Consider the following 20,548-nt stretch of genomic DNA (forward strand, 5'->3'; position numbering starts at 1 on the left):
CTTTGTACAATTTATTTCTAGTTTTATACCTTTGTGATCTGAAAAGTTGGTTGGTAGAATTCCAATCTTTTGGAATTTGCTGAGTCTCTTTTTGTGGCCTAGTATGTGGTCTATTCTGGAGAATGTTCCTTGTGCACTTGAGAAGAATGTGTATCCTGTTGCTTTTGGATGTAGAGTTCTGTAGATGTCTATTAGGTCCATCTGTTCTAGTGTGTTGTTCCGTGCCTCTGTGTCCTTACTTATTTTCTGTCTGGTGGATCTGTCCTTTGGATTGAGTGGCATGTTGAAGTCTCCTAAAATGAATGCGTTGCATTCTATTTCCTCCTTTAGTTCTGTTAGTATTTGTTTCACATATGTTGGTACTCATGTGTTGGGTGTATATATATTTATAATTGTTATATCCTCTTGTTGGACTGAGCCCTTTATCATTATGTAATGTCCTTCTTTATCTCTTGATACTTTCTTTGTTCTGAAGTCTATTTTGTCTCATACTAGTACTGCAGCACCTGCTTTTTTTCTTCTTGTTGTTTGCATGAAATGTCTTTTTCAATCCCTCGACTTTTAGTCTGTGCATGTCTTCAGGTTTGAGGTGGGTCTCTTGTAAGCAGCATATAGATGGGTCTTGCTTTTTTATCCATTCTATTTCTTTGTGTCTTTTGATTGGTGCATTCAGTCTATTTTCATTTAGGGTGATTATTGAAAGATATGTACTTATTGCCATTGCAGGCTTTAGGTTTGTGGTTACCAAAGCTTGAAGGTTAGCTTCTTTACTAACTGTCTAACTTCACTCACTTATTGAGCTATTATAAACACAGTCTGATGATTCTTTATTTCTCTCCCTTCTTATTCCTCCTCCTCCATTCTGTATGTTAGGTTCTTTTTTTTTTTTTAATGCTCTTTTGTGTTTCCTTTGACTGCTTTTGTGAGTAGTTGATTTTATTTTTTGCCTTTAGTTAGTATTTGATTGTTCTGCTTTCTTTGCTGTGATTTTATTTTCTCTGTTGACATCTGTTTAGCCTTAGGAGTGCTCCCATCTAGAGCAGTCCCTCTAATATACCCTGTAGAGGTGTTTTGTGGGAGGCAAATTCCCTCAACTTTTGCTTGTGTGGAAATTGTTTAATCCCTCCTTCATATTTAAATGATAGTCATGCTGGATACAGTATCCTTGGTTCAAGGCCCTTCTGTTTCATTGCATTAAATATATCATGCCATTCTCTTCTGGCCTGTAAGGTTTCTGTTGAGAAGTCTCATGATAACCTGATGAGTTTTCCTTTGTAGGTGACCTTTTTTCTCTCTCTGGCTGCCTTTAATACTCTGTCCTTGTCTTTAATCTTTGCCATTTTAATTATTATGTTTCTTGGTGTTTTCTTCCTTGAGTCCCTTGTGTTGGGAGTTCTGTATGCTTTTGTGGTCTGAGAGACTATTTCCTCCCCCAGTGTTGGGAAGTTTTCAGCAATTATTTCTTCAAAGACACTTTCTATACCTTTTTCTCTTTCTTCTTCTTCTGGTACCCCTATAATGCGGATATTGTTCCATTTCGATTGGTCCCACAGTTCTCTTAATATTGTTTCATTCCTGGAGATCCTTTTATCTCTCTCTGTATCATCTTCTCTACATTCCTGTCCTCTGATTTCTATTCTATTAATGGTCTCTTGCATCTCATCCATTCTGCTTTTAAGTCCTTCCAGAGATTGTTTTATTTATGTATTCTCCCACCCTAGCTCTTTCATGTTTCTCTGCAAGTCCATCAGCATGGTTACCACCTTTATTTTGAACTCTTTTTCAGGTAGATTGGTTAAATCTGTCTCCCCAGGTTCCTCTCAGGGGAGGATGTCTGGGTTATTCTGGCCTGGATCAAATTCTTCTGCCTTTTCATGGTGCTAGAGGTAGTTGTGGACAGTTGGCGCGTGTGTCAGCTGGGAGAAGCAAGTCCCTTTCCAATTGCTCCTGGCCTTCCTTTCCTGGGAGAACAGCGACCCTTAGTAGCTTGTGCTGGGCAGCTGCTCACAGATGGGGTCTCTGATTCTTGCCCAGGCCACTGTGGATTAAGCTCCACACAGTTGCTGTGGGTATGGCTGCTTTCAGGCTGCTTCTCTGCTATGGCAGGGCCACACTGGAGGGGGAATGGCAAGAGGCTGTTTATCGCTGTGAGGGACCTCAGAGTTGCACTGCTGCCCAAGGGTTAGGGCGCCCGGAGTTTCCTGGGATTCCCAGCTGCTGGGCTGAGTGTGCTGGGATGCTTCCGTTCAGCTGTGAGGCTCTTGTCCCTTTAAGACTTTCAAAAAGCACTCGCTTTTCTTTTGTCCCAGGGGTGCCAGCTGTGGGAACCCGCTCACAGGTTTTACTGTTCCATTTCCCTAGTATCCAGCACCCCATGCACTGTGTGTCTGTGCTCCCCGTGCGGATGGCTAGGGCTGGGTATTTAGCAGTCCTGGGCTCCCTCTCCCTCCCCACTCTGACTCCTCTCCTCCCTCTAGGAGCTGGGGTGGGGGGTGTACTTGGTCCCTCCGGGCCGCAGCTTATATTTTACCCCCTTCAAGAGGTGCTGAGTTCTCGCAGGTGTGGATGTAGCCTGGCTGTTGTCCTGTGTCTTCTGGTCTCTCTTTTAGGGATAGTTGTATTTGTTGTATTTTCAAAGATATATATGTTTTTGGGAGGAGATTTCTGCTGTCCTACTCATGACACCATCTTGGCTCCTCTAATTGCTTTTTTATTAGCAGTTGGATTTATTAAGTTGGATTTATGAAGTCTATGCATGTCTGATCACCCCTCCAATGATACCTTAACCAGGTGTATTATCAGCCATGGGCCTAAAAGACAGGTGGGTGCTTCCTGGAAGCTGGACCAGGTCAGGAAGAAAGCACAAGATAAGAACCAGAAGAGCCATAAACTTAGTTCCATGCAACATGATTTTTTAATTGCAAAGAAATTTTTCTTGAAATTTGAACCATTCAATGAATGCCTTCTAGTCACCTGGTACTATTTTAAACACTTTATAGTATTAATTAGTTTAAGGCTAACAAATATATGAAAAATATATTATCTACAACCCCATTTTATACATGAGGAAGCTGAAAGTGCAGAGAGCAAAATTGCCCCAAGTCACACAGCTAATAAGAACTGAGATTCAAACTCAGCCTGCCTGGTTCTAGAATTCATGCTCTTAATCACTGCATTATCTATACTCTCTATAATTCCATAATTATAACAACCAAAAATAACAACAACTATAGTATATACTAATTAATGAGGAAGCCTAATTTTCATCTTCATTTTACAGATATAGAAAATGAGTCCCAAAGAGATGAAGGAACTTGTCCTGCATCCCACAGATGTTAAATGTGGGGAGGCTGCATTTAATCCTAAGGAGTCAGACTTTAGAGTCCAGGGAATTAACCACCACCCTGCACTGGCTTCCTATCCAGCTCTCCACTTTCATGCAAGGAAACATTCCAGTTTTGTTCATATTCTTGGTTTATTTATTGCTTTCATTCCTCCTTAAAGCCATCTATAGGTTTTAATCTCTGCATAAGGGACAATGTCATCATATCCTTTATCTTAAACCAGAAACATGTGAAGTAAAACTTTATCTTTACTGTTTCCAGCTTTCCTTTTCATATGCTTTTCCAAAAAACAATAACAAATAGCTGATATTGTTTTGAGATTTCACTGTGTGCCAGATTCTGTTGGGTGTTTTATTTCTATTCCAATTAATCCTACCAAAACAACTATGGGTAAGTTTTTAAATTATCTTCACAGTACAGATGAGGAATTGAGGCTCAGAAATGTTAAAACCTCCCCACAAAGTCACATTGCCAAATACAGGATTCCTGCCCAGGGCCGTCAGTTTCCAAAGGCCATACTCTTGACCATTACACTAAACTGCCTCCAACTCTTTGATAGATCTGACTGTGTGACTGGTAATCATGCATGGGAACACCCCCAATTTCCAAGGCCAGAAGGTTCACAAAGGAACATCCTTTCTTTAGAATATCAGATGACTGTTTACAGCAAAGACCAGCAAATGATGGCAAAGAGCCTTTGGCCATCCCGACAAGGTTGCTGATACTTTGCTGTCATCCTAGTCCAGGGTCACACAGCTTTGCAGTTCAAAGGCTATTTATCATTTCATCCAGATGTGATCAAGCCCTAAGGAAATGATTGATGGCAACCTGCCCACAGGGGCTGACTGGAACTTTGAAATATCTGCATATTAATTTATAGGGGGAATAATCTCTGACAGGAAGACCAGGGTGTGAGAACTGCCAAACAGAGCCCATCAAACACTCAGTCAGAAAGCTGGGAGTTGCTTATTCCTCTGGAGCATTCTCAGAAGATTCTGCAGACACTTAGAGTCAGTAAATTATGGGCACTGAAGTTAGGCATATTCTGTATTACCATTTTGTAGCTGTGCATCCTTGGAAAAGTGACTTAGTCTCTATAAATCTGAGTCTTATCATTCAGTAAATTTTTCACAATTAATTCCTCTCTCAAGGTGTTATTGAGATTAGAAATATTTATAAAGTGGTGGCACTTTACCAACCACACATGAGTATTACTGTTCTCTGTATCTTGATACAGGCATGTGCCTGCCACCCATACTGAAATATCCACATTACTTTCCAAGCACCCTTTCCCCAAAATATTGCTGGAGAAAAACTGATAATTCATTTTAATTTACTTTCCTAATATTACAATAAAACACAATTTCTGATTTTGCAAATTCTTTGTTAGTTTCCTTTAGACCAACTGCTTTCTGATGACCTGTAAAGTTTCCTAGGGAGCCTTCTCCAGGTCATGCGATAGGGTATGTTACTTCCATGGACCTTCCCTGTGGAAAAGCTGCTCTCTTCTGTTGGGGTGAGGATTCTTATTTTAGCATGTGTCCCAGAAAATAACACAGACTCATTTTCAGGGTGGTTTTTCATATTATTTTAGGTTTCTATGTCTCTCTACTTTCTGAAAACAGAATTTTTTTCATATCCACTGGCATTAAGGGATGACAGCAAACCTTAAAATCAAAAACCTGTCTCTGTAGGGGGTTTAGAGGCAAGTCCCAAAAATGATTAAAAGATTAGAAGAAAGATACCAACATACTTTACCTCAAAAAGAAACCAGCCCTTCCGCGCTGAAGAATGGAACAAGAAAAAATTTAAGCTGTGCTGCAGTGTAAGAGATTAAGAAAAACATCTGCAATCTTGCTACATGTGGATATAAATTCAATTAGGATGTTGTCATGAGACTTAAAAGATACAGTTCAGATGCATCTACTGGGGACGGTTTGGTTCAGTCCTAGAGGTATCCTTGCCCAAGGGCTGACAGATGGATGAAATGACCTCTCAGCCTCCCTTTCAGCCCCACACCTGTTCTGTGACTCTTGGACTAGCACATAAGCTGAGTCAGACTTGCCCTTGCAACTTAGTGCAGTCAGCTACTTGAAAGAAAACAGGTAGACTCTTTGTCCCCAAAATAAATGCCTCTCTATCCTGTTCAAGATTAAATTATACCACCAGAGGTGTATTTCCTTGAGTCACAAAGTACTTTCGGTCCTCTAGAATTCCCTAACAGAATGCAGACCATGACACTAAAGGGCAGATAAAGTAACTAAACCTTCTCAGATAAGGGTTGAGCAGAGTTCCCGGCCCTGCAACAAGAGAAGAGAAGCATTCCAGACTGAGAGATGACAGAGACATGACTGTAAAGACAAACTGTGCCTAATTGAAAATGTAACTCTAGACTTGTGCAGAAAAGAGAGCTCGCCTCTATCCCAGCTGATTTTGGTCATTCTTTCAATGAATGTGGGCTCCTACCAGGTGTGGAGCACTAGACGAAGCCCTGGGAACACTCAGCAAGCCAAACAAACATGGCTCCTGTACTCCTGCAAAACTGAGCACATGGTAAACACCAGTGAATTACTAATGGGGTCCACATGCGAGCAACAGATAGTGACTGAGTTGCTTTTGTGCATGAGGCACCACTGTAGGCGCCTGGAATGGGTGATAACCAAATGGAAAACTCTGCCCTCATGGAGCTTACATTCTGTAAGATGAAGTTATATAATGAAAGAAACACCAGGTGTTATAAGAACAGTGACAAGGAGACCTAGCCTAGCTGACAAGTCTTCCCTGAAAAAGGGATATTTCTACTGACAGGTGGGGGCTAAGTAGGAAAAGATGTGTTGGGGAAGGGGAGGTGCCTGGAGGGTGTTCCATTTAAAGTTACAAACGTTGTCAGTCTACCACAATTTGGCATTTGTGGTGGCATGAAGAGTAATTTATATCTTTCTTTTTCTTATTCAAGTTTTGTGTGATAAATAATTTCAAACAATATCAAAGTCACACTTAGAACCTCCTTATCTCATTTTTACCTTGAGGTTTTTAATGTACTGGTCTTCAATCATGATCACATTCTATATGGATATAATTTAGAAACTAACTTTAAAATCAAATAGGAGTTTTACCTTGACAATGCAAGCATGCGTCTAACTCCAAAATGTGTTTGTTTTCACTGAATGCAAACAAACTGACATGTTGACATGGTGACACAGACCTTTCCCCACCTGCATTGAATGTGAACTACAGGTTGATTCCTGCACTACAGGTGGACCTGTGGCAACCCAGCAGTACATCCCTGATGTCAGAGGGAACAGTCACTGACATCCACGTTCCCCAGAACAGTTCCCAAGCCCTGTTAGCCTTCCTACGGGACGCCAACATCCAGCACAAGTAAGCATTCTTTTTCACTTGTTTAGTTCATTTATACTGAACTGAACAACAGCTATATTCAGGTTACTTACAGAGGGCCTATGACGTGTTTCTAGTACTATTTTTTCAAAATTATATGGGAAAACTGACATGAATATAAGAGCTGTATTCACCTTTGGTTAGCTTATTAGTGTAATGGGGGAAGAGGGAGAAAGTACATTGACATATTTCCCCATTGCCACTACATGATCAGCATAAACAGATTTATGTGTGAGGAAAAGAGAACAGCCTAGCAATACCTAGAAAGTGGGTGGGAAGGTAGTAGCAGGAAAAGCTTTTGAAAGTGTGACAGCTAAGCAAAGAATGAGGCTTGTGAGCAGAGGGGATGATGCAAGCAAAGGGGAGAAGCAGCAGAGCATACATGCAATGCACTGATGTAGTTTCATGTTATTAGTGTATGAAGTGCAAGTCAGAGTAGAAACAAAAGATATTGGAGCAGTAGGGGAAGGCCAGCTTGTGGGGAGCCCGATGTATGGGCTAGTAGTAGCTCAGCTCTTATTTTGTGGGTAGTGCTGTGCAGTTGGAGGATGGAAGCAAGGGAGTCACATGTAACTGGAGAGGAGGGGTGATGGGAGACTACGGTAACAGTCCAGGTGAGAGACAGTGAGCCCCAGAGTCAGGAGCAGAGCAGTGGGACCAGGAAAGCATTCAAAAACATAGTTCAGAGGCAAAACTACCTGGACTCTGCAGCAGCGTCTATGCCTGCTTGAGATTTGGGCTTTGCTTGGGTTAGAGGGAGATTTTGGCTCCTCTGTAGGCTGAGAGGAAAGACCAGCAGGGAAGGAGATATTGATGACAAAGAAAAGAAGGCACCTGTGGAGGAATGGGGTTGAGTGGTAGGAAGAATACCTTAACCCTTAAGGCTGAGGAGGTAATGTGGGCTAGTTAAGACTGTAGAGAGGAGAGTCAACAAGTTGAAATGGATCATAACTGATGGCTAAATTTTCTGGATGAAGCAAGAAGCAAAGTTATCTACTACAGTGAAGAAACAGGGGCTGAAGAGAGTTGCCAAGAAAAACTGGAATAAGAACCCATAAGAGCAGTGGTTGAGAGAAGAGAGATTGTAGCACTGATTCAGAGTTGAGATTTTGTTGGATAGGACCACAGAGAGGTCAGGGTGGCAAGGAAATTAAGGTTCCTAGTGAGATGCTATCTCGAGTCTTCATCCACAGTGTCTAACCTGGATAGGAAAGGAGGGAATCTAGGAGGAATGATGGGACAAAATGGAAAAATCAAGGAAGATATCAATATCATTATATTGATAACAGGTGTAGCATGATTGAGGGCAAAAAATATAGGCAATTGGATGTTGAGAGTTCTAGGGAAGCACGTTTATGGCTGGTGACAAGATTCAGAGGGTAGCCATGGGGAGATGGCCAGAGTGGTGATCATTAAAGATGACGCTGTCAAGAACAGGTGGCTGAGTCACCAGACAACCACCACAGCAGTTTGAATCTCCTTAGTCGATGGCAAGATTAGAGATGAAGAAAAAGTGCTCCTGAGTCAGTAATATTAGGGTATAGCCAGAAGTACGAGGAAAACAACAAGGAATGGCATGATGCTGGAGGGAGGGTGAGCTTTTTCTGGAAGTTAGATTAATGGGGAAGCAGAAATGGGATCACACGTGAGTGCTGCCCTCCCTCCCTTCGGACCCCATGGTAGGGAGAGTGGAAGAAGCCACAAAAGAATCTGTGTCTTTGAGAGTGTCCTCTGAAGAGGAGAATGTGAAAGTTTATTTACAATGAAAGAGGGATTCCAGCAGGCACGAGGGAAAGGAAGTGGTGGAGAGATGGAGAGTCAGTGAAGGATCTTGTGGGGAGAGACACAGTTTAGTGAATTAATAACACAATAAGGAGTAACTTAACTTTCATTTGGAATCCTAGGATTTCAGGGCTGAGAGGAATGACTTTAAATGACTGACCTCAACTATTCCAACTCTTTAGCAAGTGGTTGTATTACCACAACTGACACAAAGATCCCTGATGACATCTGGCAAGGCCTGGGAGGGGCTCATGGCCTTGTGAGTGCTAGCTCTGTGGAAGGCTGGCCCCAGTGGTAAAAGTGGCAGTGAGATCCTTCCCTGGTCCACACAAACACTTCCCTGCCAGAAAGAGAATTACAGCCTTATTTATAAAGAACTGGTAAGCTTGTTGCAGAAAAATATTCTATCTGTGCTGCTTAAACAGCTGTGCATAAAATTGTTGTTTATATTGAATGCATTTTAGTCATTGAGGTAGCCCTGAAGACATGCTATGATTCTCTCAATTCCTGGCAGGAAGGCACTTGGCAATTATATCTATAGGTGATTAGTGACAACTCACATGCTTCATTAATTATTATTCAGTAGAAAAAAATATACCAGTTATTTTAACAAGTCTCTATTTCCAGCCATTAAAATATAGGTCATGTGGAACTGATATAGAATAAAATATCACACTTTATGTCACAGAGAATAGACTCTTAAAAATGGGTGTTTTAACTCAGTTGTCTCCTCATGGAGAACAGTCATTTAGAATTATTCATTTTGTTGGTCCCAAGATAATAACACATAAGAGTCTATTAAATTCCAGGGGGGCAGTAGGTAGGGAACATTTTAATTGACTATTATTACTGTAGCCTGGGGTATTTTCAAAAAATCTATACATAATGTATAGCTATAGTGGTATTTAAGGCAGAGATAATGTGACCTTATGTGTTTGCTGCTAGGTGATAAATCCCTCACCATGACATTGACAGATGAGAGGACTCATTCAGTCATAAAAATTTTCAATCATTAAGTACCTGCAAAATTTGTCAATGGAATCTCAAATTTTGAGCCCCACCCAGCAACCCTAGAAGCTTTGGTGGGGTGGTTTTGTACTGATGCTGACTGACATCACTTGGAAAATTCTGAATAGCTCCAGTCACTCTTACAGGAAAGAGTGCGTATAATTCAAGTAGGTCTTTATGGCTGGTGATTACTCCTAAGAAAATAGGATAGTTACAAACATCATTTTTGGGCTCCGTTTCACAGCCTTCATCAATCTCCTGGTGTCCAGTCAACTACTTGACAAGGGAAATGGGGCTAGACTTGTCACAACACAATTATTTTAATTTTTAGCTGGCCTTTTAGGTCTGTATTAACATACAGTTTAGTTACTGAACAGAAGACCCTGTATCAGTTTGCTGGGGCTGCCACAGCAAAGTACCACAGACTGACTGACTTAAAAAAACAAATTTATTGTCTCATGATTCTGGAGGCTAGGGGGCTGAAATAAAGCACTGGCAGCACTGGCTTCCCGTGGGGCTCTGAGGGAAGGAGCTATTTCTCTCCTTGGTTTGCACAATGGCCATCTTCTTCCTTTGTCCCTTCAGATCATCTTTCCTCTACATGTGCCTGCCTTTGCTCCTAATTCCCCTCTTGTTTCTTTAATTGTGGTAAAATACACATAACATAAAATTTACCCTTTTAACCATTTTAAATACACAATTCAGAGGCATTAAGTATAATCAGCACCATTCATCTCCAGAACTTTTTTTCATCTCCCCAGAATGAATTTCCCCTTCTTACAAGGACACCAGTCTATTGGTTTAGGGCCCATCCTGGTGACCTCATCTTAACTAATTAGATCTGTAATGACTTGATTTCCAAATAAGGTCACATTCTGAGATACTAGGGGTCAGGGCTTCAACATATGAATTGAGGGTCAGGGGGCACAAGTCAACCCAAATGCAGCAGACCCCAAAATACAATGGCTTACATGAAATAGTTTACTCCTCCCTCATGTGACAGTCCAGAGGTCAGGGAGCTACTGCTGTGCTCTACTGCCACCCCTGTCGCTACCACAACTGCCTCACATGCCATAAAGCTGGTGACTAGACATGGAGTCATGAGCCCCACCACCTCAACCACCTCTGAATAGTCACATCTCTGTGATCTTGATATGGCCGCAGCTGCAAGAGATGTCCTTTCCCTGTTCTTAACTTCCTATCTTGTCACAGTTCACAAATTTGTACCCAACAGCAGCAAGAGAGTCGAGGAAAAGTAGCTGTCAGCTCCGCAGCCTGTGGTACTGAAGTCCATAGAGGGAGCAGGGATAAATGCTGAGATATAGTTGAGCACAGACACACAAGAAGGAAAAAGGATCAGCTATATTCTAATATTCTTTTCCATTTTTACTTAACATAGAACCCAAAAGGAATGAGAGCTGGTGTTTCTAGATTGAATTAGCCTAAATTTGAGCCTGACAATATATTAAAATCCCCTGATGAGATTTTAAGAAGGACTGATACCTATTGTCTACATAGGGCCAGTGTGGCATAGTTTTTAAAGTTCATGGGTGATTTTAAAGCAGCCCAGCTTGAGAACCACTGACCTAAATGAATGGATAAATACTAGGAATCCAAAGACTAATGATATGTATGGCAGTTGGAGACTTTAAATAAGAAGCTTAAAAGTTTATTCATCAAAAAAGCTAATACCCGACTAGAGCAATTCCATATAACCTTAAACTGAAAAACTGCAATTCTCATGCTTTGGTAAAAATATTAGCGAACTTGACTAGGTAAGATAACTCTTTTGTAGGAGAAATTACCTATTACAATTATTTAACAATCTCTGGGCATTTCATTATATCATTAGTAATAAATCACTTATCAAATGATAATGATAAATGACAATCCAATCAATTAAGCAAAGTTTTTCATTCTGATCCTCCTGGGAAAACATTGTCTTTCTAAAGGGAACGATGAGTGTTCTATCAAGAGCTTCCAAACAAACAGATATGTCAGCAACAGAACTTTCTGTTGATAAATGTGGGGATTTGTTTTTACCTTTAGCAGAAACAAGTTATCCACACTTGGTTATATTTAGAAGATCTGTCTACTTTGGAAATACTGCAAAAGCAATATACTGCTGCTCAATTTTGTAAATATTCTGAAAAAAATTTAAACCTCTGAAAATATACATAAACACAAAAATAAGTTATCTTTTTAAACTGGAAATTCAGAAGGAGATTCTTGTATAGATCACTGGCTTTAGCAAATTAATTTACAATTTTTTCCCTTAGTTTCATGGGATGGAGAAAAGTAGCCAGGAGAAATGGATAGATGGTACTAGTAAGGGAAACATACCTGAAGATTACCTGTAGTAACCAGATTACACTTACAGTTCATAACCACCTCAGCCCTAATCAACCTTGCCTCTTTCTTGACCATCGCAGATTCTATCACAACACAGGAAGTTTGATACAGAGGCTCATTTGGTTCTGAAGACCTACACTGGCACTACTGCAAAGCCCTTTAGTCCATTCAAACCTACTTCCGTCTATAAATCTTGATTAAGTACTTTGTCCCTAGTGGGTACTCAGTAAAGAATGAGTAAATCAAAAGGAATGTCCTATACCCAGCATGACCCTAAGTAAATCTTTCTTCATGAACCAAAAAGTGTTTATTCAGGTAATTCAAGATAAGTTTCTTTAATTTAGTGGCTTATGTAGATTAGCTTTAAAAGTCATTTAACCATGCCATTACATGTTCTTTTAATAGCACTTAAACCACTAAGCGACAGGCTCTTTAGGAAGGTAAAATATGACAGCAAAGCTTTTTAGCTAACTGCCAGGCCCTTCCCAAAATCACTGAAAGGTAATTATTTCAAGGGAGTGAGTGCCTTTTTACATACTGGTGTTCTAATTAGAGGAGGTGGGTGAGCCTGTATGTAGCTCAGACTTCAAGGTCAAGAACTCTAATGAGTCCAGCTGGGGCTGGTTCCACACACTGAGTGACCCTGGAGTCTGTCACCCTGGCCTCTGTCTGCAGTTTTCAAAGCCATTCACTTTGATCATCTGAGCTTGTCTTCACTTGGAATTCTTGATACTGTCAGGCAGTGAAACAGCTTTTTCCAACTCTCGGTATTTTTTAGGTTCTCTCTTGAATTCTGGTAGCTGCTTAGTCAATGGTAGTTATTACTATTATTATTTTGGAACTTCGGTCTCAAATTTTACACTTCGTATTCATTTCACTATTTAACACTTTTATTTCCCAAAAAGAACATTTTCCCACCATTTGTTATTTTTAGAAATGTCAATCTTTGCTATCTTTTTTTTCATAGAAGCCTAACTTTCTTTGGAAATTGCCTGATTTTTATATTATTGCCATTCAGTTTTCATCATGTCTATCATTTCAAATCCAGGATCCTCATAGAAGATCTTCAGAAAGCACTGGAGAAGGAAAGCAGTTTACGAACCCAGAGAAATCGAAGATCCCTCTCTGGATATAACTATGAAGTTTATCACTCCTTAGAAGAAGTACGTAATCAAAGGAGTTTTACTGATTCTTTGCAAATGCATCTTCATCCTTTCAGTCTAAGGACTGGGAGAGAAGCATTAAGACAGAGGCAGGGCTATATGAAGAATATCATAGCTCTTATATTGCATAGGCACCTCAGTTCAATCATGTCTTCCACTAAGCCTTTTCTTCTATAAGAAGTAGCAAAATAACTTGAATTTCATCTGCTTTATCCAACCCACCCCTACTAAGGACATGGGAAGTAAAATGGAAAATTGAGTCAAGGTCCTTAGAACTGGAATTATAACAACATTAGTTAGCTTTACCTTCCGTGGCTCTTTTAGAGTGTGAAGACGGTGACTTGGTTGAAGAGTAACTTTGATACTTGCCCCACACCCTCTGCAATTGAGACCTCCCAAAGGCCAAGCATCATTTGTGGCACCTCAGGGGCCTTTTAACATGCTACTATTTATTCTACCTGGAAAACACAGTAACTCCATCCCCCTGTCACATCCTTTACTGTTCTTGTGGACACCAGCTAGTTATGCTTCAAATCTCATTGTAAGCAAGAAGATAGCTGTCTCCACTTTCTCAGGCTGGATCAGACCACTCCACCTCCCATCCCCCCACATAATACATGCACTCAGAGCACATGGATATGATACCTATCATAGTTTTTGTCTATGTAATTGTATGATTATTTGATTAATGCCTTTCTCTCCTAATAAGCTGCAAATTTCATGAGGCAGGTCATTTCTTGTTCACCACTACCTTCCCAGGAGCAAGCAAATAGAGATCTCCAGATAGTTGATGAGAGAATGATAAATGAATACATTTTCCATGTTTCCCCTGAATTGTGCAAAAGAATGCCAGACCTAGAATTAATGAGATCTTGTTATTAAGAGAATTTTTGATGATGAGATCAACATTGTTTTCACATATTTCATGTCTCAATATACTTCTTAGAAGTTTGAAATTAGAAGCAATGGAAAGATGTTTAGATCACTTGGCACAGGGAAGTGCTATTAACATACACTAGAAAAAGTCCGATTTTTTAAATGTATCTAAATAGACAACGTATATATATATATATATATATATATATATATATACACACACACACACACACACACACACACATATATATATATCCTGTTCATTAGACTAAATAAGAATAGAAAGAAAAGAAAATATAGGTGCTTTCTATAATCCCATAATCTATTTTTCAGCACAGACCCTTGCACATCATGGAACAGTAGGACACTTTTGTGTGACTTCCTTACTCTTCATAAGGTTTTTAAGTCAGAAATGTTTTCCATCTCAAATATACCCTCTTGAAGGTGTGACTGGATGAATGCAAATGTATTGCTGTTACTGGGGAAGTTATTCAGAGTATGCCCTCCTGTTCATGGCTCAGTAGAGTAACCTTTAAATGCAAAAGATAACATCTTTTTCTTAGTATCTTCTGTTCAGTGGCAAATTGCAATATATAGGACTTTAATAAGTAATTTCAAATAAGTTGGATGGTTTTCCTAAAGCTGATTTCTTTCTTTTCCTCCTAAATACTTGGAGGAAAATGTAAATACATTTTTTCAAAAAGAACACAGAACACATTAACTTTCTGTAAAGCCCTGCCATCAAGATAATAAATGGTAGTGGAAGGCTTTAAAAAGAACAATATAAACACATGAAGCTACTAAAGACAAAAAATAAAATTTAAATTTAAGTATTCTGAAGAAAATTTAAAACACAAAATTGGGTTTTGTTCAGTTTTATTCTCAATGTATGCTCTTTACATTCTCAGACTTTTTGTTACCTTTGTTCTCTAAAAGCTCCATAATTGTGAGAATCTGAGACAGCTTTTATTTATTTGCTTTTAGATTCAAAGCTGGATGCATCATCTGAATAAAACTCATGCAGGCCTCATTCACATGTTCTCTATCGGAAAATCATATGAGGGAAGATCTCTTTTTGTTTTAAAGGTAAAAAATAATAAATTATTAAGTATTTCCTAAATACAATTGTCAACTTTGACTTATGGGGAAAAAAATGAAATGGTCTTTCACAGTGTCTCAACATCATCTGATAATTTAAGAGAAGATTTTCCCTCAAGGTTTTGAGCCATATTTAATTTTTGCCATTTAGTATTCATGAGTATACTAGTTCAAACATATACAGTTATTGGTGAACTTAAAAAATGACCTTCAAAATCATTTGTGAGTGGTATACTTAAGATGAACCAATATAAAGCTATATAAATGTGTAAGAAGGAACACACCATTCTCTGCTACCTACTGACCTATCCCTCTCCCCACCTTCTCAGCCCAGCATCTAAAAAGATTTCTCTGTCACTGTCTCTACTTCCTCCCCGCCCCCCCCTTCAGACCTTGTCTCACTGGCCTTTGCCACCACAGCTCCCCTAAACCTTCTCTTGCCAAGTTCAACATTGACCCTCTTGGTGCTTCTCTGGGCTCTCCGACCCTTCCTTTTTTGGTCTCACCCGTGGCTTTTCTCTCAACCTTTTCTTGTGGTCTGGCAAGCCCAGGATTCCATCAGATGTGTTCTCACTCTACCCACCCTCTCTGGATAGACACATCCACCCCATGGTTTCAACAGTCTTTCCAGGCTTTCCTAACCAGTGGTGTCCACCTTCTGAAGCTTTAAATGCATATGCCATTCTCATTCAAATATTCACAAAAGCCCCTCAGACTCAAGATGGCACCACTATGGTCCCAGTTAAGAAACATGAGCATTGTCTTAAATTTTTCTCCTTTATTTTGACCACCTACTTTAAATCTACCACCAAGCACTGACCATTTCCTCCTTCTAAATATCTTCTGGATCAGCTCCAATCTCTTCTGTTCTCACTGCTCCTGCCCTAACTCATCTCTGGATCTATTCTCTCTGGACTAGTGAAACAATGGCCTCAGTGCTGAACTTCCTTTCAAGTCCCCATCCGCTGCCCTCTCATCGTCTGACCCATCACTGCTGTCAGGGGGTGCCGGTGCTCGCTCTCCCCTCCCCTCTTCTCCCACACCCATCCCTCCCATGGAATTCAGGATGAATCATCTCTCTTTTACATAGTATCCAGGGATTTCATGTGTTCTCTGCCTCTGGGTCCAGCTCCATCTGCCATTCCTTCCTCATACTCCCAGAGCAGTTCCTCAAACTGCTTGTAAACATAATTCTGTTACCTGATTCTACAAATTAAGTTTTTTTGTTTGTCCATTTTGTGTTGCAATAAAATTTGACTTTGTCACCTATAAAATATAGCTATTCCTTTAAGGAATATTCCTTGGGAATAGTTCTGATTCTTTGGGATTCTGATCCTCTTTTAGGGGAGGAGTGGGGGAATTTAGCATTTTACTTAACAGTCATATATTATATTAAAATGGAGAAGGAAATCTTTTAAAGAGATTGTCCTTTTCTGTGTGTGTTTTCCAGTTATTTGATTTGTAATTAGGCAGTAAATTTATTGTTGCTGTATAAACAAGCCTGGAGACTTCTGAAATAGATAGGAAACCTTTCTCTTTTTATGGGTTACCTAATGAGCCAAACTATAATGAAGAAAAAGTCTGAAACCTTATTAAATTAGGCTGGTCAGTGAATCTAAAAATAAAAGCCTGAGTTGGTAACTATGAATACTCTTGCTTTCAGCTGGGCAGAAGATCACGAACATACAAAAGAGCTGTCTGGATAGACTGTGGTATTCATGCAAGAGAATGGATTGGTCCCGCCTTTTGTCAGTGGTTCGTAAAAGAAGTAAGTCAAATCCCTTACACAATGTCATTTCAGCTAATTTGTGCTTCCCATGTGTTTTTTATTCTGCTCAAGGAACAAAACTTGGAGCTTGAGGCTAGTGATACCTGATTGAATGATAACACTTTAATTTTGTGGGTCCCTCTCATATTTATGCAGACCTCTCATAATGTGGGGCCATTTATCCTCACCTCTCCCATTGGAGGTTGAAATTACTAAACCCTCACTAAAGAGGAAGAGCCTGAGGTTCAGAGCATTTATGAATTTGTGACAAACTAGGACCTAACCATAATAACTGGCATAAGACAAAATGCTAAAAATTCACGTTATGATGTTCCAGAGCAGTTTCTCATATGATATTCAACTTGAAAAATTCTATATCACTTGTCTTCTCCATCAAAATGATCTCACATGTGCTGTAATAATAAAGAGATGAGCAAGTTATTGCATTTTGCCCTCCTGCTATGGATCTTAATTTAAATACCAAAGACCTTTAGCATCTGTGTATTTAACATTCTTGGCTTCAGTATTTTTCAGTGACTCTAATGTTTGATGTCTCATAGTGATTTCTCCTTTTCTGAAGCCTTCATTTAAGTCACAAGCTCTCTAAGGCTAGTGTATTAAGTGGTTCCCTACTCCAAGAGTCAGCCAACTTCATGAAACAACATCTTAATAGGTCCTGATACTTCTATATTCATCATCAAGGATGCAATGACTTCCATGTTTTTTTATACTTTGACTTCGTAGATTTATCTCTTTAGCCATGTACTTATAGACAAACATTCAGCATACAAAAGATATTTAAGTATTTGTTGTATTTCACAGGGTTTTAGTGAAAATTATGTGCCCTACTGAGGTTTGTGATTTATAGGACTCTCCTAATCTTGGAAAACATCTCTCACAAATGTCAAGAATGTACTAAATTTGCAAAAATCTGCTCCTCTGCCATTATGAAACTCATAAAAATAAAATTTTCAAACTATTCTCACTCAGTGTATTGAGCAATTCACATTCTTCAAAATACCATTTCATCCTGGTAGGACAAATGCAAAAGCTAATAAATTGTTAACTTGATCACCTTGTATTAAATATCCATTGTATACATACAACATATTGTCTGCTATCTCAAGTTTAAAAAAATAAAAGTGTGAGGAAATGATTAAGTACAAAACATCTGTCTTTTAATACATAAGACTGTTGTTTATAGTGAAGAACATAAGAATGTATATCCCATCTTACCTTACCCCAACATGTGCAACTTCTTTGGAACACCTAAACTTACATTGTTTGTTCATTGCCAAGTCACCAGCACCTAGAACAATGCCTAGCACTCAAATAGATCTTCACAGAGTTGTTAACAAATGGGAATAATCCAGTGGTAATGATGTGCAAAGATTTCTGGGAGAAGACTTGTCAAATTACCTCAGAGGATATGAGTTGTATGGTACAGTCTGTACAGCCATATATAAAGGCACTATAATCCAAGCTAACTTGCCAAGAAACAGAAAGACACATTGTAACCACAGAAAGGGAAGAAGCAGGTATGATGACTGTCAACTGAGGGTAGTTGGTTTTGGAGCAAAGATGAATGAGGAAAGGCTTTCTTTCCTCTTTCCTATACGAGGCCACTTTCAAGCATGCAGATGAGTCCAGCCATTTCAATGCCTCTGCTACCCTTTCCACACCTCTCTTTCACTTTTTATAGCTGTCACTTGCCCCTCCACCTTATCACTTACATTTCCCATCTGAGTCAGGGAAGCAACCTGAAATGGGAAAAAGGAGGCCTAGGGGTGACTTGTCCCAGCGTCCTTGTTGAAGCAATGGGCCTGCCAAGGTGTGACAGCCACATAGTAGCAGTAACTGACATGGGTCAACATTTATACATCACAGGTTTATAAGAAATGTTCTCATCCTGCTTTGAAGATCCCATCCACACTAATGGTGGTGTTGGGGGTGGTGAGATGGCGATTTCAAAGATGTATATACCCTTAACCTGCATAATTTTGGTGTGCAAATCATTTAATCTTTCTGAACCTCAATAATAACAACATGTGACACATTGGGTTATTGGGAAGATTAAATGATATAATGCATGTAAAATACTTAATAGAGTGCTTGGCATGTAATGAGCACTTAATAAAATGAACTATTACTATTAGTGGTATCAGCAATTTGTTATTTTTAAATAACCAATGTAAAGAGAATCATTAAAAAGAAAATCACCAAGGATATGAAAGAATTCAATGCAATAATCAACCAATGGGATCTGAACAACATTTATACATCATGTCACCAAACAACAAAATACACATTCTCTTCAAGTGTCTATGGAACATATACCAAGATATACCATGTTCTGGGCCAAAAACAGATGTCAAAAAATTTAAAAGAATTGAAATCATACAAACTGTGTCCTCTGACCACAGTGAAATCAAACTAGATATTGACAGCAGAACAGTAACAGGAAAACCTCCAAACACTTGGAAATTATCATGCTTCTAAATTATTCATGGGCCAAAGATAAATCTCAGGGGGAATTTTTAAAAATACGTTGAACTGAATGAAAATGAAAATACAACATTAAAATTTGTAGTACACAGCTACCGCAGTGCTGAGAGGGAAATATATAGCACTAAATGTATATATTAGAAAAGAGGGAAAGTACAATCATCTATAATCTCACCTCAAAAACCTAGAAAAGTAATAGAAAATAAAACCAAAGCAAGCAGCAGGAAGTAAATAATATAGATAAGAACAGAATCAATGAAATTGAAAACTGAAAATCATTAAAGAATCAGTGAAACAGCTGGTTCTTGAAAAGATCAATGAAATTAGCAAAACTCTCAAGAAAAAGAGGAAAGACAAGATACAAATTACCAGTATCAGGAATGAAACAGGAGATATCACTATAAACCCTACAGATATCAAAAGGATAATAAGACAATACTCTAAACACATAAATTCGATAACTTAGATAAAATGTATCAATAAATTGAAAAACACAAGCTACCACAACTCATCCATTATGAAATGGGTAATTTGAATATCCCTATTAAGGACATTGAATCATTTTAAAATTAAGAAATAATAAAAATCTCCATACCCATATGGTTTCACTGAAGAATTCTACCAAAATATTGAAGAATTAATACCAATTCTACACACTCTCTTTCAGAAAATAGAGCATTTCCAATTCATTTTATAAAGCTAATATTATCCTGGTACTAAAATCAGACTAAGACTGTATTAAAAAAGAAAACTAGAGACAAATCCCCTCCATGAAAATAGATTCAGTCATCCTTAACAAAATATTAGCAAATAGAATTAAAAAATCTATAGAAATAATTGTACATCATGACCAAATAAGGTTTATTTCAGGGGTGTAAGCCTGGCTCAGTATTTGAAAGTTAATCAACAATCTATCATATTAACAGGCTAAAGAAGAAAAAAATCACATAATCTTATCAACTGATACAGAAAAAGCATTTGACAAAATTCAACACACGTTCATGATAAAATCTCTCAAAATAGAAATAGAGGGAACTTCCTCAACTTTATAAAGAACATCTACAAAAATCTACAGTAAACATTATATTTAATGGTAAATGACTAAATGCTTCCCCTTGACATCAGGAGCAAGGTAAAGATGTTCATTCTCACCACCCTTAATTAACATAGTACTGAAAGTTTGTGTCAGTCCAAGACAAGGAAATAAAAAGCACAGATTGGAAAGGAACAAATAAAATTATCCTATTTGTAGA

The 20,548-nt window shown here is 38.8% G+C and overlaps 1 protein-coding gene across 2 annotated transcripts in view; it reads left to right on the forward strand.

Moving 5' to 3' along the window:
* CPA6 (carboxypeptidase A6) overlaps window positions 1-20,548 on the forward strand; it is a 288,596-nt gene that overhangs the window by 205,734 nt on the left and 62,314 nt on the right. For both annotated transcript variants that reach the window (XM_036886322.2, XM_057498017.1), the window contains 4 exons: window positions 6,601-6,725; window positions 12,934-13,048; window positions 14,909-15,010; window positions 16,686-16,790. In XM_036886322.2, coding sequence (XP_036742217.2) covers window positions 6,601-6,725; window positions 12,934-13,048; window positions 14,909-15,010; window positions 16,686-16,790 — 447 coding nt within the window. The remainder of the gene's footprint in view (window positions 1-6,600; window positions 6,726-12,933; window positions 13,049-14,908; window positions 15,011-16,685; window positions 16,791-20,548) is intronic.

The sequence above is a fragment of the Manis pentadactyla genome, chromosome 3 (assembly GCF_030020395.1).
Source record: "Manis pentadactyla isolate mManPen7 chromosome 3, mManPen7.hap1, whole genome shotgun sequence".
Taxonomy (NCBI): domain Eukaryota; kingdom Metazoa; phylum Chordata; class Mammalia; order Pholidota; family Manidae; genus Manis; species Manis pentadactyla.